Genomic DNA, 24336 nt, shown 5'->3' on the forward strand with positions numbered 1-24336 from the left:
GAAACACCCACTTCCTATCAATCACACTACGATCAGCACAGCGATGAAAAAGCTTTGTTATGCCGTGAGTAAAATACCTAACTTTTGTGTAAAATAACTAAGCGCATGCGCTCTGCGAACCTTGCGCATGTGCAGTAAGCGACTAATCACAGTATAGCGAAAATCGGCAACGAGCGAACAACTCGGGATGACCCCCATGGTGCCCATTTTCCTGGCAATTTCCCTACTGCACATGTGCAAAACACTGGCAATAAAAAGGTGCAGCAGCCATTTTCCCAGTAACTTTGCAGTGCTGGCGCGGGACTCTGGAGAAGTATTGAAAAAAATGGGTGTAGCTTGTGTGGTGTGCCCAGGGACCCGAGTGCATTGCACACACTGCAGCCATTATAGATACACCACTGCCTCTAGCTTTTCATTTGCAGGGATCTTTAATCTCTGACCACCTCACTTGCAACAACAATAGGACATGAAGCACTTCAGTTATGTATTGCACATCAGAGATTATATTGGATAGATGATGTAACTTTCGTATAGGGTCCTATTCATCATAGGAGCCGGATGGTGAACTGCGGTGAGGACACTTATCACCTGCTCCGGTGGCAGGAGACAGCTGCTCTGAAATGCAGCTGCCCTGCAATTAGTAGCAGTGATACTTTCCACCCAGTTGCCAGCTTCTGTGCATGTGTGAGCTGAGGTCTCAAATGCACAGTGCCGCTGGTCAGACAGTGAGGAGGTAGCAGAGGAATCCACTCGGATCCCTCTTCACATCCCTGGAACTCCTTCCCATAGGAAGGAGCAGGGTTCCGAGAACCAGCAACATCTGAAAATGGCATTTGTTCTCACAGGCAAACTCCGAAAACTTTGTTTTCAGAGTTTACGGTATATCAAGTAGCTCTATTGGACCTCTAATAATTAATAATAACTTTAATTATATAGCGCTTTTCTTCAGCAGGACTCAAAGTTGCTTTACAGACATAAAACATAGGGCCTAATTCAGAGTTGATAGCAGCAGTAAATTTGTTAGCAGTTGGGCAAAACCATGTGCACTGCAGGTGGGATAGATGTAACATGTGCAGAGAGAGTTAGATTTGGGTGGGGTGTGTTCAAACTGAAATCTAAATTGCAATGTAAAAATAAAGCAGCCGGTATATACCCTGCACAGAAACAAAATAACCCACCCAAGTCTAGCTCTCTCTGCAAATGTTATATCGGCCACACCTGCAGTGCACATTGGTGGTCATTCCGAGTTGATCGCTAGCTGCATTTGTTCACAGCGCAGCGATAAGGCTAAAAAAAGGCAGTTCTGCGCATGCGTATGCGGCGCAATGTGCACGCGCAATGTACGGGCACAACGAACGATGCAGTTTTGCACAGGGTCTAGCGATGCATTTCAGTCACACTGGTTGCAGCAGAGTGATTGACATGAAGTGGGCATTTCTGGGTGGCAACTGACCGTTTTCAGGGAGTGTTCGGAAAAACGTAGGCGTGCCAGGGAAAACGCAGGCATTGCTGGGCGAATGCTGGGCGGGTGTGTGACGTCAAAAGCCAACCCACCAACGTTAGAATCAACGCACACAAAGAGTTAGTCCAGGGCTGTTCTTGTTTTGCACAAAATATTTTTGCAGGCGCTCTGCTGCACAGGCGTTCGCACTTCTGCAAAGCGAAAATACACTTCCCGGTGCGCGGCGACAATGCGTTTGCACGGCTGCTAAAAACTGCTATCGAGCTAAGAACTCGGAATGACCACCATGGTTTTGCCCAACTGCTAACAAATGTGCTGCTGCAATCAACTCTGAATTACCCACATAGTACACAGTAAAAAGGATTTAGTATTACACTAGTAAAAAAAACTACACAGAAATAAAAAAAAATTAAAAACCTAGAGAGAAAGTTAAAGGGGGGCGTGGCTTAGCTGTGTGAGGGGATAGAAGTGCTGGACCTGAGCTCCAGCGTAAAACTAGCTATTACACCCACTCCAGCCTTTTTACCTGCTCCCTGAGTCCCACTGATCGATTGCTGAAGCTCCCCTGCACTGGGTAGGTGGGTCTGCGGAGCCGGCGGGTACCCCCTGTGCCCGTGCGGTTTGCGGCCTTCCTGCCTGGATGGAGCCGGGGAATCGCGCCGGGCGCTGACCCGGACCGGAAGTGACGCGACGGGATCTTCGTAGCGGCATCGGACGGCGCCGGGCCTGCTCCTGCCTCCCCTGAAGCACCACCACTTGCCCCGGACCTGGCTGCCCTGTACGGCGGCCCGACTGACCTCTGCGGCACCCGCTGGACGGCTCCGTAATAGCGGGAGAGTGCGCGGCTGCGCCCTCTGACCCGGCCGCGGCGGACGCTGTCCTCTGCCTCTGCCCTCAGATCTCCGCTGGCTGGCTGAGCGGGGGGGAGCCGGGACCGCTGATCACCACTACCACCAATGCATCGGACAGGAGCCCAGGAAATAGTACTGGCACTGGCACTTCCAAGCACAGGAAGTGAGCCTGGCGACGCCATCTTGCTCACTGACAAATTGCCTGGCAAACTACAATCTCCAGCCTTTAAGTGCGTTTTTGGCCCCACTTTCCAGGCTTAGCTCCCTCCCAGCATACCCCACACAACTTCAGGATACTCTCTGCTCCTGAGACACCCTGTTTATTCTCCCACCTCGTAGTAGCTGGTATACAGTTTAAAGGGGACTTTAAGATTTTGCTGTCAGAAAATCTTAGGTGCATATATCCACTCTGCGCCAGTGTTTGATCTTTCCGACAGTGCACCGCAGTGGTAGGGGATGCTGGGAGGCTATCCCCCACTACGGGCAGAGGTGATGTAAATATCACTGTGATGTTTTGACCCCTCCCTTGCTCCTGATGTTGTGATGCGAATCCTAGCAACTATCAAGCCAATATTCCTTGGTCCATCCTCCTGTATCCAATTTGTCTCGTTCACGCCCGCTATAGTGGGATACACCCTCCGGTATTATGCCGCCTAAACGCCAGAAAGACCAGACCCTGGTTCGTCCGGTTGCTTTCTTCAAACAATCTCCCGCATCCCAGGGTCCGAAAGGGTCTCCCATATCAGATTCCCATTCCAAACCCTCCCTGGAGCGTGATGACGCGTCTACGATTCCTCGTGGGGGTCCGTTTAAGCTTTCACAACTGGATGACGATACACCTCTCACGCTGGGATCTATGCGGCAGCTTCTGACTACTTTCAAGGATGATATCACGATGGAAGTTAAGACGGCGCTGCGGTGCTGCCAACAAACTGTCGATGCCATAGGCCAGCGCACGGATCATCTCGAGAATAAGTGCGAAGAGGTTGTGAGATCCCACAATGAGGTGATAACTCAACTTGAAGAGCTACAGTCTGAGGTCGCGGATCTACGACGGAAGACCTGTGACCTTGAAGATAGGTCATGGCGTAACAACGTAAAGCTCCGCGGCATCCCAGAAATGGTTTCTAACTCGGACCTTAAACAATTTGCGATGGATCTCTTCATGAACCTCCTCCCTACCAACTCCATCGATGATTTCCTAATTGACCGCATCCACCGACTCCCGAAGGCAAAAAATGCCCCAAAGGACGCTCCAAGGGATACTTTGATGAGGATGCACTATTTCCACATTAAAGAACACATTCTACGGGCGGCTATGCGACCGGATCTACCGGCCTCCACCTTGGGGGATCTACAAGTATATGGGGACCTCTCAGCGGCTACTCTAGCTATGCGACGCTCATTCTATTCGGTGACCGCGGCATTGAGGAGAGCTGATATCCCCTATCGCTGGGGATTCCCGACCAAATTGCTTGTTAGAAGGAACGGCGCTACAAATGTGATAACTACGCCGGAGGCTGGCCTGGCACTTTTGGATGCTTGGAAATTGGAGGATGCACCCCCAAAGGCTCCCAAGACCCTCAAATTGGCTCAAGAATGGTCAATTGCCGGCGGCCCCTTCTGAGGTGCCGCTGCTACAACCAAGTCGTATGTTGTTGCTGGACTTGATTTCTTTACCCGTTTCTGCATTGTTGTAGGTCTTTATTCTGTTCTCCCAGTCAATGCCTTTGGTGGTTATGGAGCAAACTATCCCCGCTTATATCTGTGAGCTATAAGTTTTGTTAGGAATGTGCACGCTGTATTAATTTTTCCATGATTTTTCTTACTCGGGTATACCTTCCATCTTCTACTTTCAACCTCCTCCAGGTTGTTCTTGCTATTTTTCATTCCCATGCTCCCTTTCTATATATGGTGCACCCTATTCCCGGTGGATGGCCTGCGCTCCCGGTTCCCCCCCTTTGGGGGGTGGGCCGCGAACGTGCACCCTGCCGTTGAACGCGATTCGTGAATTTTCATTTTTCTTTTTTATTATCTCATTCACGATAGCTCGATCTATATTTTTTTTTGTCTTCATCTCTTCCACTATTTATACCATAGTCGGTTGTGGGCGCTTCTCGCGCGCGATCCCAGTTTCCTGGGGGAGCGAGTGGGGCCCGCCTGCCCTTGCAATGACTTCATGCATTGCCCGGGAATTTGATTTGAATTTGCATTTATTCTACGTTTTTCTGATATTGCTGTTATATGCTATTTAATATAGGAGTGAGGGAGGGGTTCTCCCCTCGCCTCGACCCCATGTGTTGCCTCTTTAGGTGACCTTGTTTGGCATCCTTGCGGTGCCTACTATGTTTTCTACCTTTACTATTTCTCCCCCTCTCCCTGTCTTTACGAGTTTTGGTACACATGTGTTCTTGTTGAGCTCGTTATACAGTTCATGCCTGTAGATTGTATATAGCACTGTTACATAAGATGCCTGATGGTTAAAGTTCTCTCATTGAATGTGAAAGGTCTGAATTCACCCAACAGGCGTCGTCTGGCCCTAAACCATTTTGCGAAATGTAAAGCACACATAGTGGCTTTACAGGAGACTCACTTCATGTCTTTATCACCACCTTCCCTTATGAACAGAAAATTCTTCACCTGCTATATGTCCAACGGCCCAAAGAAAAAAGCGGGGGTAGCTTTATTATTTTCTAATGCATGCGATTTTTCTCTAGAACATCAAATTTCAGATCGGGAAGGTAGATACCTCATCCTGACAGCTAAATTGGAGGACAAACCAGTCACTTTAGCTACGATGTATGCACCTAACACCAAACAAATACCCTTCTTTAGGAAATTCTTTAAGACTCTCCAGACGCACCGTTCGGGTGCATTGTTATTGCTGGGGGATTTTAACGTTGCCCCTGATCCCGCGGTGGATAGATCCTCAGCCCGCTCTGTCTCCAGTGCAAGCCCGCTCTGAGATAATTCCCACTCCTTCCGGAATATCTTACATGAGTATGATCTCTACGATGTCTGGAGGGCCAAAAATCCGACCTGTAGGGACTACTCGTTTTTCTCTCCGGTACATGGTTCTTTCTCTAGGATCGACCTAGCAATATCAGATAAATGGACCCTCCAACAGGTATCGAGGGCTTCTATCCTGCCAGTATCATGGTCCGACCACTCTGCCCTCTCTATCCATTGGAATCTTCTACGTAATAGGACTTCTCCTACCCTATGGCGTCTTGGAGACTATCTCCTCACGAATGCGGAAGCCAAACAATCGATATCACAAGCCCTCTCCCTATACATCGAGACTAATATCCCAGTTGACACGTCCATATTTACACACTGGTGCGCCCTCAAAGCGGTGGTTAGGGGAGCGGCTATACAAGCTGCTGCTTATATTCGTAGAACTTCCCGGGAACAACAGATATAACTCGAAACTCACCTTAAGGATGTAGAGAGCCAACTGAAGTCGAACCCATCAAATAAGACAATTTATCGCGATCTAATCCGTATCAGGGATGAGATAAATAAACTGGGCCTGACTGAAGTCCACAAAAATCTTTTCCGATTACGACAAAAGTTTTATGTGCAGGGAGATAGAGCTGGTAGAATGCTTGCCCGCAAGCTGAGGGGGAAGACCGCTAAGGAGAGGGTGAAATCGATTATCGATTTAAATAACATTAAAATAACAGACCTGTCTGCAATAGCCGACGCCTTTGCTGCGTACTATTCCACCCTTTACAATTTGAAAGAAGACGCATCTATCCCACAACCCACACCAGCTTCTATTGCGGCCTTTTTGAAAGACATACGCTTCCCCTCACTTGAACCTGACTCTCTACAAACTCTAAACCAGCCCTGGTCCCGTACGGAAATTGATCAAGTGATTGACTCACTCCCGTTAGATAAAGCGCCAGGCCCTGACGGGTACATCAATAAATTCTATAAATGCTTCAAAAGCTCCCTCACCCCGATTCTAGACTCAGTCTATAATCATGCTTCATCTGTCGGGAACTTCCCGGTAGAAATGTTGGAGGCTCGTGTAGTAGCCTTCCCCCAGCCAGGGAAGAACCCCGCTATGATACCTAACTATCGCCCCATTGCATTACTAAATACTGATCTCAAAATATATGCAAAGCTAGTGGCCAACAGACTCAACCCTCTTCTTCCCTCTCTCGTCCATCATGATCAAGTGGGATTTGTCCCTGGTAGACAGTCCCCCGATAACACTAGACGAGTAATAAATGTGATGGACGCCTTCACCGCTTCAGACGATCCCTTATTATTGCTTTCGTTGGACGCGGAGAAGGCGTTTGATCGCCTACACTGGGGATATCTTCAAGCTGTGCTACTTAAGTTTGGCCTTGATGGCAGAGTACTCACCTCCATTTTAGCCTTATATTCTAATCCCTCGGCAAGAGTGTGTGTGAATGGACTCCTTTCTCCTTCCTTTTGGATCACCAATGGTACACGCCAAGGGTGCCCCCTATCCCCGCTCGTATTCGCTCTTGCGATAGAGCCTGTAGCTGAAAAAATCAGATCTACGCCCCTAATTAAAGGCGTGGACTATTTAGGACAATCGCATAAGATATGTCTCTTTGCGGACGATATCCTCTTAACACTTACTGATCCCACTAACTCTCTGCAAGCTTTACACACACTCTTGACCGACTATTCAGCAGTATCCTATTATAAACTCAATAATACCAAAACGGAAGCACTTCCGGTTAATTTTCCACCACCCCTGTTATCCGCACTGAAAGCTGCTTATACATATTCTTGGCAGGATAGAAGCCTCAAATATCTGGGGATTCATATCACCCAAAAGTTAGATGATCTGATCTCTGCAAACTATCCCCCACTATTGCGTAAATTCACCAATCTGGTCTCCGACTGGATGATGCAACATGTATCATTGCTAACACGAATAGCTGCACTGAAGATGACGGTTCTCCCCAGGCTTATGTACCTATTTCGGGCCATCCCAATACTCCTACCTAACTATCTCCTATCCAAATGTAATGCTATATTTAGCTCCTATGTATGGAAAGGTAGGAAACCGAGACTAGCCAGGAAAATGATGATCCGGCCCAAACGGGAGGGGGGCCTGGCCTATCCAGATATACATGCCTATCAATTAGCGTGCCGACTTGCACAAATAAGTGCTTGGTACTCACACTCTGTTCATAAACCGTGGGTTCATCTTGAACAGGGACTTGTTTCCCCACTCCCCCTGACAGATATCTTGCTGCTCCCGAAAAATGAGGGCAAAATGTTAACCTCCAGATCTCTCACGGTCCAGTCTACTCGGAAAGCCTGGTTGGAAGTAGCGCATAGAGGGACAGGTATAATCCTCCCCTCCTCGGCCCTTTCATTGAAGGGCATAGCCTCCCTGATTCCCGATCTGAGATTCGATGCCTGGATATCCAGGGGAATCTTGTCCCTCCACGATGTAATGGTAGACAACACCCTGCTTTCTTTTGCTCAGATACAAGAAAATTTTTCATTACCGCATAGGGAATTTTATAAATACTTGCAGCTTAGGCATTGGCTTCACGGGAATTCGTGCTCCCCCCATATCATATCCCCATTGCCTAAGCTTATTCAGAATTTCCTTGATACTGGGGAGGGCAGGGGAGGTATCACTAAATTGTATAATTATATTATCAACCCTCAACCGCTACAGAAAGCCCCATTTCAACTGAAATGGGAGACGGATCTTCGATGCTCCATCTCGGAGGAAGAATGGGAAACGATCTTCCAAACATGCTTTAAAATATCTAAATGTATTTCACATATGGAATCATATTATAAACTCCTCCACCGTTTGTATTTCACCCCATCCCGCTTGCATGCGATGCAACCTTCCACGCCTAATCTATGTTGGCGCAATTGTGGTAATGTTTATTTTCTGGGAGTGCCCAACGATTGCCCAGCTTTGGAACTCTGTTTTTCACCTTATAAGTTTGGTGTTGGGCCACCACCTAACTCCACACCCCCGACTGGCTCTTCTACACCTCTATTATGGCGACTTGTCGCCGGGCGATAGATATATCTTGGGTCACATACTTATCACCACCAAACTTCTAATCGCCCGTCAGTGGCGCTCCCCCGTAGTCCCCCATATAGCTGTGATAGAAAAGACTATACAGTCTCATTATGAATTCGAAACCGCAGGGGTTGCTTATGCCTCCAATACATCTTGTCCTCTTCTTCGCTGGCTTTCATGGACCACTTACTGGCATAGCCGCCCGCCGGGTGTGATACGCGTAGCAGAGACACTTAGTTTAACAAACTGATATGCAGTTGTTGTTGGATGAACTCAGCCCCACATGGACCTTTGTTAGTGGATTCTCTTATTTTTCTTCACATTCTATTGTGCATGTCGAATTGTTTGTGTACCCCCACAACCCGTCCCCCCCCCCTCTTTTCTATTCTGTACCCCTTTCCTTTTGTTCAACTACAAAATAATAAAAATTAATATTGGAAAAAAAAAACCTAGAGAGAAATCTAAGCATACTGCAGGGTTGGTGCAGACATTTTGGGTAATAAATTTCATGGGTTATATATTCCACCTACAACAGGTAGCAGACAAGGCAGCCATCTTGTGCGCACTACATAGGTTTACTCTGGTTGGAATAGGTTACACCTAGAAGAGAAAATGGGGGTTTAGTTCCAATTTATGAGAAAAAGATCACTTAAGTCTCCAGGATTGCTAATTAAGGAAAAAATATAAATAAAATGATAATGTAACAATTTAGCATTTGATGTACCCATTGAATGGTCCTTTCTAAGTCCAAAACTGATTTTGTTACTCATTTTTGTTGGTGGGTGTCCTTTTTTTTTTTTTTGCTTTAACAATTGATTTAATACATATTTCTCCTCCACAAGCTCTCTCTGCCTCCCCATTGAAATGTCAAGGTACAGCTGAAGGTATAAAGATCTACAGCGATGTGAAGTATTTCACGGAGAGTATGAATCCAGTGTGGCACCACAAGTATGTGATTTATGGCTTGTACTCAGGATGAGGATGGGAAACCATGGCTTTGACCAAATTTAATCAGACAGAGCAACACTCATTCAAGAACTTGTTTTGGATTTCTTATTTAATAACTATTAGTGCTAGAGTGCAATTTAGCAAAAGTTTAGTACATAGAAACTCTAGGTATTTATTCTTTTAAAACAAATAGAGGCCCCGCCATTTCCCTGGCACTTACTATGCCAGGACCCTATTGCACTTTTGCTGTGTCTGCAGTATTTTGTTTCCAGGACAGTCTGCACTAGGGCCCTCATTCAGTATGGATCGCATTTGCAAAGCTGCTTAGCATTCAAGCAGGAGGTGTTACTGGCAGTCGCAGGGCGGCTTGCGAGGCCATGGAAACTGCGTCTCGTGATGCAGTCCTTGATCTTGCCACTCCTAGAAAAATGGAGTTACATCCTCCGTTTTGGCAACGCCCCCGTCCCTCCCCCGAACGCCTCTGCATGTCAATCAGGCAGAGGCGATTATCGGGAAACTGCGCTGAGGATAGCTCCTGCGATCCATACTGAATGAATGCCTAGATGTGTTGAGGATCTGCTTTTATAACCCATGTACGACTGCATTGTTTCACTCTCATTTACTAGTAGGACAGAGATCTCTGTAAGTGGCCAAATACATATAGCTTCTCTTTTCTAGTAGGTAATGACCAGGGTAAAACATGCTGCTTTTTCTTATTTTTTATTAACCAGATACTTATTTTTTTAAATGTTTCAGTGCTTAGTCTCCTTGGTAAAATAAGAATTTACTCACCGGTAATTCTATTTCTCGTAGTCCGTAGTGGATGCTGGGAACTCCGTAAAGACCATGGGGAATAGCGGGCTCCGAAGGAGGCTAGGCACTCTAGAAAGATTTATGACTACCTGGTGTGCACTGGCTCCTCCCACTATGACCCTCCTCCAAGCCTCAGTTAGGACACCGTGCCCGGACGAGCAGACATAATAAGGAAGGATTTAGAATCCCGGGTAAGACTCTTACCAGCCACACCAATCACACCGTACAACTCGTGATACTATATCCAGTTTGACAGTATGAAAACAACTGAGCCTCTCAACAGATGGCTCAACAATAACCCTTTAGTTAACAATAACTATATACAAGTATTGCAGACAATCCGCACTTGGGATGGGCGCCCAGCATCCACTACAGACTACGAGAAATAGAATTACCGGTGAGTAAATTCTTATTTTCTCTAACGTCCTAGTGGATGCTGGGAACTCCGTAAGGACCATGGGGATTATACCAAAGCTCCCAAACGGGCGGGAGAGTGCGGATGACTCTATAGCACCGAATGAGAGAACTCCAGGTCCTCCTCAGCCAGGGTATCAAATTTGTAGAATTTTGCAAACGTATTTGCCCCTGACCAAGTAGCTGCTCGGCAAAGTTGTAAAGCCGAGACCCCTCGGGCAGCCGCCCAAGATGAGCCCACCTTCCTTGTGGAATGGGCCTTTACAGATTTTGGCTGTGGTATACCTGCCACAGAATGTGCAAGCTGAATTGTACTACAAATCCAACGAGCAATAGACTGCTTAGAAGCAGGAGCACCCAGTTTGTTGGGTGCATACAGGATAAACAGCGAGTCAGATTTTCTGACTCCAGCCGTCCTGGAAACATATATTTTCAGGGCCCTGACAACGTCTAGCAACTTGGAGTCCTCCAATTCACTAGTAGCCGCCGGCACCACAATAGGCTGGTTCAGGTGAAACGCTGACACCACCTTAGGGAGAAATTGGGGACGAGTCCTCAACTCTGCCCTATCCATATGGAAAATCAGATAAGGGCTTTTACATGATAAAGCCGCCAATTCTGACACTCGCCTGGCTGAAGCCAAGGCTAATAACATGACCACTTTCCACGTGAGATATTTCAGATCCACGGTTTTAAGTGGCTCAAACCAATGTGATTTTAAGAAACTCAACATCACGTTGAGATCCCAAGGAGCCACTGGAGGCACAAACGGGGGCTGAATATGCAGCACTCCTTTTACAAAAGTCTGAACTTCAGGTACTGAAGCTAGTTCTTTTTGAAAGAAAATCGACAGAGCCGAGATCTGTACTTTAATGGAGCCTAGTTTTAGGCCCATATCCACTCCTGCTTGCAGGAAATGCAGAAATCGACCTAGTTGAAATTCCTCTGTTGGGGCCTTATTGGCCTCGCACCATGCAACATATTTTCGCCATATGCGGTGATAATGCGTTGCCGTAACATCTTTCCTGGCCTTAATAAGCGTAGGAATGACTTCTTCCGGAATACCCTTTTCCTTTAGGATCCGGTGTTTAACCGCCATGCCGTCAAACGCAGCCGCGGTAAGTCTTGGAACAGACAGGGCCCCTGTTGTATCAAGTCCTGTCTGAGCGGTAGAGGCCACGGGTCCTCTGAGAGCATCTCTTGAAGTTCCGGGCACCACGCTCGTCTTGGCCAATCCGGAACCACGAGAATCGTGTTTACTCCTCGCTTTCTTATTATTCTCAATACCTTTGGAATGAGAGGCAGAGGAGGGAACACATAAACCGACTGGTACACCCACGGTGTCACTAGAGCGTCCACAGCTATCGCCTGAGGGTCCCTTGACCTGGCGCAATATCTTTTTAACTTTTTGTTGAGACGGGACGCCATCATGTCCACCTGTGGTTTTTCCCAACGGTTTACCAGCATCTGGAAGACTTCTGGGTGAAGTCCCCACTCTCCCGGGTGGAGGTCGTGTCTGCTGAGGAAGTCTGCTTCCCAGTTGTCCACTCCCGGAATGAACACTGCTGACAGTGCTAGTACATGATTCTCCGCCCATCGGAGAATTCTTGTGGCTTCTGCCATCGCCATCCTGCTTCTTGTGCCGCCCTGTCGATTTACATGGGCGACTGCCGTGATGTTGTCTGACTGGATCAGCACCGGCTGGTGTAGGAGCAGGGATTTTGCTTGACTTAGGGCATTGTAGATGGCCCTTAGTTCCAGAATATTTATGTGAAGGGAAGTCTCCTGACTCGACCATAGTCCTTGGAAGTTTCTTCCCTGTGTGACTGCCCCCCAGCCTCGAAGGCTGGCATCCGTGGTCACCAGGACCCAGTCCTGTATGCCGAACCTGCGGCCCTCTAGAAGATGGGCACTCTGCAGCCACCACAGTAGAGACACCCTGGTTCTTGGAGACAGGGTTATTAAGCGATGCATCTGAAGATGCGATCCGGACCACTGGTCCAACAGGTCCCACTGAAAGATTCTGGCATGGAACCTGCCGAAGGGAATTGCTTCGTAAGAAGCCACCATCTTTCCCAGGACCCGCGTGCAGTGATGCACTGATACCTGTTTTGGTTTCAGGAGGTCTCTGACTAGAGATGACAACTCCCTGGCTTTCTCCTCCGGGAGAAACACTTTTCTCTGGACTGTATCCAGAATCATACCCAGGAACAGTAGCCGTGTCGTCGGAACCAGCTGTGACTTTGGGATATTCAGAATCCAGCCGTGCTGGTGCAGCACTTCCTGAGATAGTGCTACTCCCACCAACAACTGTTCCTTGGACCTCGCTTTTATTAGGAGATCGTCCAAGTACGGGATAATTAAAACTCCCTTTCTTCGAAGGAGTATCATCATTTCCGCCATAACCTTGGTAAATACCCTCGGTGCCGTGGACAGTCCAAACGGCAGCGTCTGAAATTGGTAATGGCAATCCTGTACCACAAATCTGAGGTACTCCTGGTGAGGATGGTAAATGGGGACATGCAAGTAAGCATCCTTGATGTCCAGGGATACCATGTAATCCCCCTCGTCCAGGCTTGCAATAACCGCCCTGAGCGATTCCATCTTGAACTTGAATTTCTTTATGTATGTGTTCAAGGATTTCAAATTTAGAATGGGTCTCACTGAACCGTCCGGTTTCGGTACCACAAATAGTGTGGAATAATAACCCCGGCCTTGTTGAAGTAGGGGTACCTTGATTATCACCTGCTGGGAATACAGCTTGTGAATTGCCGCTAGCACCGCCTCCCTGTCTGAGGGAGCAATCGGCAAGGCAGATTTTAGGAACCGGTGGGGTGGGGACGCCTCGAATTCCAGCTTGTACCCCTGAGATACTATTTGCAGGATCCAGGGATCCACCTGTGAGCGAACCCACTGATCGCTGAAATTTTTGAGGCGACCCCCCACCGTACCTGGCTCCGCCTGTGGAGCCCCACCGTCATGCGGCGGACTTGGAAGAAGAAGCGGGGGAGGACTTTTGGTCCTGGGAACCTGCAGTTTGTTGCAGCCTTTTTCCCCTACCTCTGCCTCTGGACAGAAAAGACCCGCCTTTTCCACGCCTGTTTTTCTGGGTCCGAAAGGACTGAACCTGATAAAACGGCGCCTTCTTAGGCTGTGAGGGGACATGGGGTAAAAATGCTGACTTCCCAGACGTTGCTGTGGAAACTAGGTCCGAGAGACCATCCCCAAATAATTCCTCACCCTTATATGGTAACACTTCCATGTGCTTTTTTGAATCCGCATCTCCTGTCCACTGGCGAGTCCATAAGCCTCTCCTAGCAGAAATGGACAATGCACTTACTTTAGATGCCAGCCGGCAGATTTCCCTCTGTGCATCTCTCATATATAAGACTGAGTCTTTTATATGGTCTATGGTTAACAGGATCGTGTCTCTGTCTAATGTGTCAATATTTTCTGACAGTTTATCTGACCACGCAGCGGCAGCACTGCACATCCAAGCTGACGCAATAGCTGGCCTAAGTATAATGCCTGTGTGTGTATATACAGACTTCAGGATCGCCTCCTGCTTTCTATCAGCAGGTTCCTTGAGGGCGGCCGTATCCGGAGACGGTAGTGCCACCTTTTTAGACAAACGTGTGAGCGCTTTATCCACTCTAGGGGGTGTTTCCCAACGTGACCTATCCTCTGGCGGGAAAGGGAACGCCATTAGTACCTTCTTAGGAATTACCAATTTTTTATCAGGGAAAGCCCACGCTTCTTCACACACTTCATTTAATTCATCTGATGGGGGAAAAACTACGGGTAGTTTTTTCTCTCCAAACATAATACCCTTTTTAGTGGTACCTGTAGTTATATCAGAAATGTTTAACACCTCTTTCATTGCCTCAATCATGCAGTGAATGGCCTTAGTGGGCATCAGATTTGACTCATCGTCGTCGACACTGGTGTCAGTATCAGTGTCGACATCTGGGTCTGCTTGAGGTAGCGGGCGTTTTAGAGCCCCTGACGACCCATGCGACGCCTGGGCAGGCACGAGCTGAGAAGTCGGCTGTCCCACATTTGACATGTCGATTTTTTTATATAAGGAGTCTATACGTGCACTCATTACTTTCCATAAGCCCATCCACTCAGGTGTCTGTCCCGCAGGGGGTGACATCCCTTCTAAAGGCATCTGCTCCGCCTCCACATCATTATCCTCATCAAACATGTCGACACAGCCGTACCGACACACCGCACACACACAAGGAATGCTCCGAATGAGGACAGGACCCACAAAAGCCCTTTGGGGGGACAGAGTGAGAGTATGCCAGCACACACCAGAGCGCTATATAATGCAGGGACTAACTGAGTTATGTCCCCTATAGCTGCTTTTAATATTATATATATATATTGCGCCCAAATTTAGTGCCCCCCCTTTCTGTTTTTACCCTGTTCTGTAGTGTAGACTGCAGGGGAGAACCAGGGAGCTTCCTTCCAGCGGATCTGTGAAGGAGAAATGGCGCCAGTGTGTCTGAGGGAGATAGCTCCGCCCCTTTTCCGCGGCCTATTCTCCCGCTTTTTTCTGGATTCTGGCAGGGGTATTTTCCACATATATAGCCTCTGGGGCTATATATTGTGGTATTTTTGCCAGCCAAGGTGTTTTTATTGCAGCTCAGGGCGCCCCCCCCCCAGCGCCCTGCACCCTCAGTGACCGGAGTGTGAAGTGTGCATGAGGAGCAATGGCGCACAGCTGCAGTGCTGTGCGCTACCTTGGTGAAGACTGATGTCTTCTGCCGCCGTTTTTCCGGACCTCTTCTTGCTTCTGGCTCTGTAAGGGGGACGGCGGCGCGGCTCCGGGACCGAACACCAAGGACTGGGCCTGCGGTCGATCCCTCTGGAGCTAATGGTGTCCAGTAGCCTAAGAAGCCCAATCCGGCTGCAAGCAGGCGAGTTCGCTTCTTCTCCCCTTAGTCCCTCGCTGCAGTGAGCCTGTTGCCAGCAGGTCTCACTGAAAATAAAAAACCTAAAACTATACTTTCTTTCTAAGGGCTCAGGAGAGCCCCTAGTGTGCATCCAACCTCGGCCGGGCACGAAATCTAACTGAGGCTTGGAGGAGGGTCATAGTGGGAGGAGCCAGTGCACACCAGGTAGTCATAAATCTTTCTAGAGTGCCCAGCCTCCTTCGGAGCCCGCTATTCCTCATGGTCCTTACGGAGTTCCCAGCATCCACTAGGACGTTAGAGAAAATATGTTTTTAGTATGCAGCTGTATATATTATTCAGCTCATTATGACAATAAAGCTCCTGCACAATACTCGTATATATGCAGAGAAGACAACGCAATTGGCTGCATATCACTGTATGAGAAGATGTCAACATCCAGATTAGCCTATTGCTTTGTAAATGGGCCGTGCTTTTTTCTACCATAAATACGGTATAAAAGTATTGTCTGGTCCTATTTAATAGCATGAGTCTATATTTCTTTCTTTCCAGATCAGAATGAAACATATTCATTATATTTTATGATGTAGTCCAAACATTTACAGAAATTAGAGAAAAGTTGAAGCTTGAACAGAATAATATTAAATATACTTTGCTTAACAAGGTGTTTTTCAAATCTGGCCTCTTGGAACCCTAAAGCTGGGTACACACTGAGACCCAATTTGCTGTTTTTCCGGCTGAATCGGAAATTGGGCATATCGCTCAGTGTGTATGCCCGATTTGCGGGTGCATGTGGTTGTTAGTGATGTCGGCCCTGCTGCACGGCCATCCTGGTGATAGCGCTAGCAACCGTGGTATGTGTAATGAAGGAAGGAGCGGGACGACATATCTGCTGGATAGTGGATACACATCATCCCAGTGTGTATTAATTGAATAAGGGACCCATACAGAGGCAATGCCTGCGTTATAGGAACAGGGAAGTCCAACATGTTGCAAATCCTCTATTCACTGATTCAGACCAAAATATGATCAGTATCTGGGAGTTGGGATTTTTAACATGCTGGATACTGACGATTACCTGATGTCCGCAGATCAGTGTAGAGGAATCGGTGAATCGCCTGGCTGATGTATGGCCCACATTACAGATCTACAGGTGGCACTAATTATTCTTGGGGATACACTGAAAACACGTACTGTTAGGATTCTATGAGGACCGAGCTTGAGTAACACTGACATAACACTTTAGCATAGATTTACTACATTTTCTAAAACAAAATATAAAGTTGGTGGTGTTGCCCACAATCAGATTTCTCTATTGCTTTCTAGAAAATGATAGAAATTGTTGCTATGAGCAAAATTACCTCTTGTATGTTTTAGAAACTTTAGTAAATCTACCCCATATCCTTATTTAATGGAAGTGAAAGTACATTGTAATTCATGATAATCAATTATTCGTTTTTATCAGGACTGTTTCCATTTTACAGTGGACTGAAAAACATGTGAAAGACATCTAAACACAAAAATATACATTTTCATAAATGAAACAGGAAAATAAAGTATATTGTTAATCTGATATCCCAAACATTAAAGATAGAGTATTACATCTTCTTTACCTAGCTGAATTCATATACTTAGGAATGAATACTGATAAAATGTAATAGATTCAAAATGAAATTTCTGCAGCGGGGTACACTGTATTCCACATTGGGAATAACATCGGTGGGGGGGGTGTAGAGTAGGATCTTGATCCGGAGGCACCAACAGCTAAAGCTCTGACCTTCTTCCCAGGATGCATAGCGCCGCCTCCTCTATAACCCCGCCTCCGTGCACAGGAGCTCAGTTTGTACAGGGAGGAGGTACGAGGGTCCCCCAGGAGGAACCCGCTACAAACCGCGATCCGGCGCAGTCCGTTGTAGGTGGGCCGCGCGTGCTGGCGTGGACACTGTGTTAGTACAAGGACCCCACTAGACCACCAGGGCAGGGCACAGGTTGGGTATTAACTCGTTTTATGCGGCCCGCAGTACCTGGTGGTGGAAGCCCAGCAAGAGGAATGTGCTCCGGTTATTACTTAGTGTTGCTTGTCATTATTTCTGCATTGTACATGTGACTGCATGTGTGTGCATATAGCTGCTGTGTGATATATCTATTCATGTATCCCACTCCTACTGCTATCCCTATATTCTATACCCTGGGGGCAAAGGGGGGTCATTCCGATTTGATCGTGTGACATCACGCAGCCGCTGCGGCCGCCCCCCATTCGGTCCGGCCATGCCTGCGTTGGCCGGACCGTGCTCACGAAATGGCGCGCAAACGCCACCGTTCCGCCCCTACCCAGCGACCGCAATCTGCCTGTCAGGCAGAGGCGATCGTAGCGGCCCGATAAACTGCAGCGTGCGTCGGGTCAGAATGACCCCCTAAGTGCGTCAGGGTTTTTAGTGTAATATAGGCGTTTCACAGGATATACTGACTTAGTATTTTTCCCTGTGTGTTTCAGTCACCGCATACCCCTTGGATCCTCTATTTGTGTTCTACATTGCAGAGGGAATCTTGTGGGGTATTTCTTTCTGCATTTCTTGTACTGTGTTGCTCTGGGTATAGCCTCCACATCATGTCGGCTACGCAGGGTGACCGATCCCGCAGTGTGCGGTGCTGACGTCACGGACCCATTCAAGGATAATATTGCAGCCGAGGGGTCCAGTGCCGGGGGTTCCTCGCCCCCCAGTCAGATTGTGGCAACGGGGGCCCATCAGGACAAACATTGGGCTACTTTCTCTGCCTTGCTGAGTAAACTGGTGGCTAATAGCACGCCCCCTATGGGACCACCTGTGCCTCTGCAGCCACATTTGGTCCCTACCCTTAACCCACCGTGGGCAGATGCTCTGTCCTCTCAGTTACAGCAATTTTAGCAGACTATGGCAAAACAGAAAACTGACCCTCGCCCGCCTAAGGACAAGGGGCCCTCTAAGCGGGCACTTGTTTCCTCTCAATCCACTCCTGCGCCGGATACATCTTCTGACGAAGACGGCGCATATACTGATCCCGCAGATACTGATACAGATGTTTCTGATGGGGAATCGGTTTCTCAAGTGGATGTGCCTGATCTCCTGGAGGCCTGGGCCGCTCGTCAGCCCGCTTCCAAATCTGAGAAGACGGCCACATGACGGGGCTGGCCGCTCTCTGGGGGACCCAAGAGTGGGAGTCCGACTTCTAGGGTTTGCTCAGGCTTGGTTAAAGACCACTTCGGACGCCTGGGTACGGGAAGTCGCCCCTCAAGGGTATGCCACCTCCTTCAAGAAACGTCCCCCTCGTCGGTTTTGCTCAACAGACATCTCTTCAGATCTGACAAAGGCAAATGCTTTGCAAGTGGTGGTATGATCCCTCCTGGACACAGGAGTGGTAGTACAGATGCCCCTGTATCATAGGGGCAGGGGGTACTATTCCACGCTGTTCCTAGTCCCGAAGCCGAATGGGTCTTCACGGCCCATTCTCAACCTCAAGTCTTTGAACAAATTGGTGCGGGTATCCAAATTCCGTATGGAGACTCTCCGCTCTGTTGTTCTGGCATTGGAGTTAGGGGATTATATAGTATCCCTGGATATACAGGATGCTTACCTGCATATTCCTATTGCCATGTCGCACCAGCAATACCTGCGGTTTGCTATTGGCAACCTCCACTATCAATTCCGGGCCTTGCCCTTTGGACTGGCGACAGCTCCGCAAATCTTCACCAAAGTCATGGCGGTGATGACGGCTGTACTACGCCGCCAGGGTATCAGGATCCTGCCGTACCTTGCCAGCTCGTCAGAAGTTCTCCTCCGTCATCTGGAACTGATGGTCCAGTTTCTGCAAGCCCATGGGTGGCTCATCAACTGGAAGAAATCATCCCTGGTCCCTGCTCAGAGCATGTTGCTCTTGGGAGCAGTGTTGGACACTCACAACCAGCGGTTGTTTTTGTCCCAGGAGAAAGTCCTGAACCTTCAGGACAGAATACGATGCTTCCTGTCTCGTCCATGAGTGTAGATACAATCGGCAATGCAAGTACTGGGCCTCATGGTTTCGGCTTTTGACATGGTAGAGTATGCTCAATTTTATTCCCGCCCTGTACAGAAACTGGTTCTTGCCAAGTGCGACGGCCTGCCTCACCGGAACAGGTCTCAAATGATCGCTTTGTCTCTGGAGGTCCGTCTGTCACTGACCTGGTGGCTCCAGGACCAGCAGCTGAGCAGGGGCCATCCCTTCTGGATCTCCAACTGGGTCCTTCTGACGATGAACGCCAGTCTAAGGGGTTGGGGAGTGGTGTTAGACCTGGGAGGAGTATCGCCTCTCAATAAATATTCTGGAACTGCGGGCGGTGTTCAATGCGCTGACACTCGCCCTACCTCTGGTACGGAACAGGCCTGTTCAGGTACAGTCAGACAACGCCACCACGGTGTCGTACATAAATCATCAAGGCGGCACTCGAAGCCGCATGGCAATGATGAAAGTGTCAAAGATTCTTCAATGGGCGGAACGCCATCTGCCAGCCATATCGGCAGTGTTCATTCCGGGAGTCCTCAACTGGGAAGCGGACTTCCTCAGTCGTCAGGACGTACACGCCGGAGAGTGGAGCCTTCACCAGAAGTATTTCAACTCCTAGTGGACCAGTGGGGCCTATCAGATGTAGACCTGATTGCGTCTCGACACAACAACAAGGTTCTGGTCTTCGGAGCAAGGAATCCTCAAGCAGCGTTCGTGGACGCACTGGCAATTCCATGGAACTTTCGGCTGCCGTACGTGTTCCCTCCGGTGTCACTCCTGCCCATGATAATAAGGAAGTTCAAGCAAGAAGGATGAACCCTACTTCTGATCGCTCCTGCGTTGCCCAGATGGCATTGGTTCTCAGACCTCCAGGGTCTCTTGTTAGAGCGTTCTCTTCTACTTCCACAGCGCCCAGACCTCCTCGTTCAGGGCCACTGTGTCTACCAGGACTTGGCCCGACTGGCTTTGACGGCGTGGCTCTTGAAGCTTCCGTCCTGAGGGCCAAATGTTTTTCTGAGGCGGTTATTCAAACGATGTTGAAGGCCCGTAAACCGGCTTCTGCTCTGATTTATCATTGGGTCTGGAATTCCTATTTCATCTGGTGTGCCGATGGGAATTGCGATGCGTTCAAGTTCAGTACTGCCAATCATTTGGCCTTTCTGCAATGACGCCTTGACTCAGGCCTTCGTCTGGCCTGTCTGAAGGTACATGTTTCTGCATTATCGGTGTGGTTTCAGAGAAAAATTGCGACTCTCCCTGATGTTCACACATTCACTCAGGGCATTCTACGGATTCAACCTCCCTACGTGTCTCCTGTGGCTCCTTGGGATTTGTCGGTTGTGCTGAATGCCCTACAAGAGGCTCCATTTGAACCTCTTGAGACTGTGGACCTCAAGTAGCTTACACTTAAGGTCTTGTTTTTGCTAGCTATTGCTTCGGCTAGACGGGTTTCAGACTTGGGTGCCTTGTCCTGTAGGTCTCCCTTTCTGAATTTTCACCGTGACCGGGCTGTTCTTCGAACGCGCCCTGGTTATCTTCCTAAGGTGGTGTCTTCGTTCCATCTTAACCAAGAGATTGTGGTTCCGGCCCTTAATTCTCCCGATCTGTCTTCCAAAGAGCGGTCTTTGGATGTGGTACGGGCCCTCCGTATCTATGTGAAGAGAACTGCATCCATTCGGAAGTCTGATTCTCTCTGTGTACTGTTTGGTTTTCACAAACGTGGCTGGCCTGCAAATAAGCAGACTCTGGCCAGATGGATTAGAATGGTGATTAAACAAGCTTACGTACAGGCTGGTCTTCCAGCTCCTGCTACTATCAGAGCCCATTCTACTCTGTCTGTTGGACCCTCTTGGGGGGGCCGCCATGGTGCAACCCTGGAACAATTGTGCCAGGAGCTTAGTGGTCCTCAGTGAACACGTTCATAAGGTTCTATGCCTTCGATACTTCCGCCTCCCAGGATGCTTCCTTTGGACGCCGGGTTCTTGTGCCCGCTGCAGTGCGTCCCCTCCAATGAGGCACTGCTTTAGGACATCCCCTATGTTATTCCTTGTGGATTACAGTGTACCCTGCTGCAGAAAAAGAGATTTATGGTAAGAACTTACTCTTGTTAAATCTCTTTCTGTGAGGTACACTGGATTCCACAGGGCGCCCACCCTGACGCACTTGGCTTCTTTGGGTAGGTAAGGCATTAGCCGCTGATACCTTCTCCTGTCGTGAGAATGTGATGTCTGTGGCTACTAACTGTTGTTGTCTCTCTTACCTGCTACTGCATTGGACTGGTTAACAAACTGAGCTCCTGTGCACAGAGGCGGGGTTATAGAGGAGACGGCGCTATGCATCCTGTGAAGAAGGTCAAAGCTGTAGCTGTTGGTGCCTCCGGATCAAGATCCTACTCTACACCCCCCCCCCCCTCCCCCAACCCCCGATGTTGTTATTCCCTGTGGAATCCAGTGTACCTCGCAGAAAGAGATTTAACAAGGGTAAGTTCTTACCATAAATCTCCTTTTCTGCCAGTTAAGCACCTCTGTCAGTTAAGTACCCTTTGACATGAATAGCCCTGCAATATGTATGAATCCTACAGGCAGTGTAAGTCTGTCATTCACACTCTACTGACTCATCCTTCTCAATGTGACAAACTGTAGCACAACGTTGAAAGGAGTGAAAAGGTGATGAAGACATTTAGTTTACTATAATTACTAAATTTGTTCTACATATATTATTCTGCTAGTCATACACAATCTTGGAAATGTTGTAGAAATGTTAACTAAATCATGCTTGCTTTTTACATCAAATTCAAATAATGTAACTTTCCATTACACACAGAAATCAGAAATTGTCCAGTACAGAGAGGGTTAAATCAGGAAGCACAGTAAATCAAGTCTGGCTTAAAGTGAGCAATCCTACTGATTCTGACCGAGGCCTGTACACACTAGAACTGTTTGATGGCAAGGACACTCAGAAACGGACCCTGGACCTGAGTGGTAAAGGTAATAGCAAGTTACTGCACATGTATTTAAAACTGTAGTTCAACTATAGGGTTTTTTTTATTGATATATGCTGATTATAGGGCAGTTCACTGGGAAATGATAAAATGCACATTTGATTTGATATTTGCGTGCAACCCATGTAGATGCATACAACAAACTTGTGTTACTCTCAGCTAGTTTGAGATACTACGGTGTGCCTCTGTGAGAGATTATATGCATATCTCCCTTACACTGCTTCAAAATATTTGAAGCATCTGCTACTTGTGTCTGTATGTCCCAACCCCTTCATGAAACCACTACTGCAGAGGTGGCCAACCTGTGACTCTTGAAAATATGGCTCCAAGCTGCTGATGCTAAAGGGCAGATTGGTCCTCAGGCAGCTGCTCTTAATCTGAGCTATTCCCTGATTTGGAATACAGCAGAGAATAAGACTGATTGGGAGCAGTCAACATTGTGTGATCTCTTCTGCACAATGCAGGGAGGTTATACAGAACAATCAGAGGAGGAGAGAGGCTGTGCAGTGTGTTCATCCTCCTTCCTTTGTGCTGCAGAGTCAACAGATTCCTGCTGTAAAGATAGTTGGTGAAAGCGAGAGGCATGTGTACAGTATATATGCTTACATTGAACCAAAGTACAGTATATGAGCTTACTTCAACCAGTTGCGGTTGGATGGAAATCCAGCCTGGGAAATTTCTGGAAGCAGCCCTAATGGGGGCAGGTCTGTTTAGGGAATAGGGTCTGTGGAGGGGACGTGATCCTCCCTCATATGTTAAATAGTAATATCAGACATCTATACTAGATTATCATTTTATGGAATTATTACTATCACTACTGGTGCCAGCCGCCACTAACCCTGTCTCAGGCCATTAGAAATGAAGGGGCGTTCAAGTTAATATAGTGCAATAATCAGACAAAACCCGAAGACCCCAGTGCTGTTGGCCCCGCTGGTAACCCTGTTTAATAGTGAGAAGAATCTCACACATTTATGAAAAAGCAGTAAATGACCGGCATCCACTTATTTTAAAATAGTAACATCTAATGGACATAATTGTGTTGCTTAGGATCCCGCCTGGATCTGGTGGGTGGGATCCCAGCTGTCGAAATACAGACGCCGGTATCCCATCTAGGATCACAATCCCGATATCAGTATCCCAAATGAGTGTTTGCGGGGCCGTCGGAGAGGTAAGCCGTGCGGGGGGAAGAGGGGTTAGTTTTAGACTGCAGTGGGAAAGTTAGGTTTAGGCTGCGGGGAGGGAGGGAAGGATAGGGGGCCATTAAGGAAAGATAAATATACTGTGGCCCGTCCGCCGGCTAATCAAACCCAACCCACCAAGTATAATTAACAAAATATTTTCTCCTGTTGGGAGGGGGGTGGGAACAATATCACAAAAAAATCTGCTATTGAAGATAAACAATGACGATATTAATTGAATTTTCTAATTTGCCATAAAAAAGCGGAGTTGTTACAAGGCACTTTCACAGTATGAGGCCTAGTTACACAAGATGGCTCGGGAAATTAGAACGATGCAAATAAAATAATGATTAATTAATATAAGACACATATGAAGAGACCTGACTGATATAACACTAGTGGGAGTAAGGTTGGAATGCCCTAACAAATAAGCCAAAGGGTAAAACAAAAATTTAGAAACATTGGATAATAGCCAGATGTAGATCCAGCCCAAAGCAAGATTTTAGCAGGCGTCCCTTAAATAGTAGCCAATGCCACCGCCAAGGATCGTGTTGCCCACAGGCACCCCATGGAGCTGTATTGTGCTAGGCATTTGCCTATAAGTATAAAATCTGGGAAGAGTGTCCTGCGCTATGATAAATGTGCAGCTGCTCAGTACAAAGGGGGATTGATTTTCAATAATGTAAAATG

At 47.8% G+C, this 24336-nt stretch overlaps 1 protein-coding gene across 2 annotated transcripts in view; it reads left to right on the forward strand.

Annotated features, from left to right (window-relative positions):
- The window catches only part of MYOM3 (myomesin 3), a 357638-nt gene that overhangs the window by 314223 nt on the left and 19079 nt on the right, over positions 1–24336 (forward strand). For both annotated transcript variants that reach the window (XM_063954304.1, XM_063954305.1), the window contains 2 exons: positions 9199–9304; positions 22291–22454. In XM_063954304.1, the coding sequence (XP_063810374.1) occupies positions 9199–9304; positions 22291–22454 (270 nt within the window). The remainder of the gene's footprint in view (positions 1–9198; positions 9305–22290; positions 22455–24336) is intronic.

This window comes from Pseudophryne corroboree, chromosome 2 (genome assembly GCF_028390025.1).
Source record: "Pseudophryne corroboree isolate aPseCor3 chromosome 2, aPseCor3.hap2, whole genome shotgun sequence".
Lineage (NCBI taxonomy): Eukaryota > Metazoa > Chordata > Amphibia > Anura > Myobatrachidae > Pseudophryne > Pseudophryne corroboree.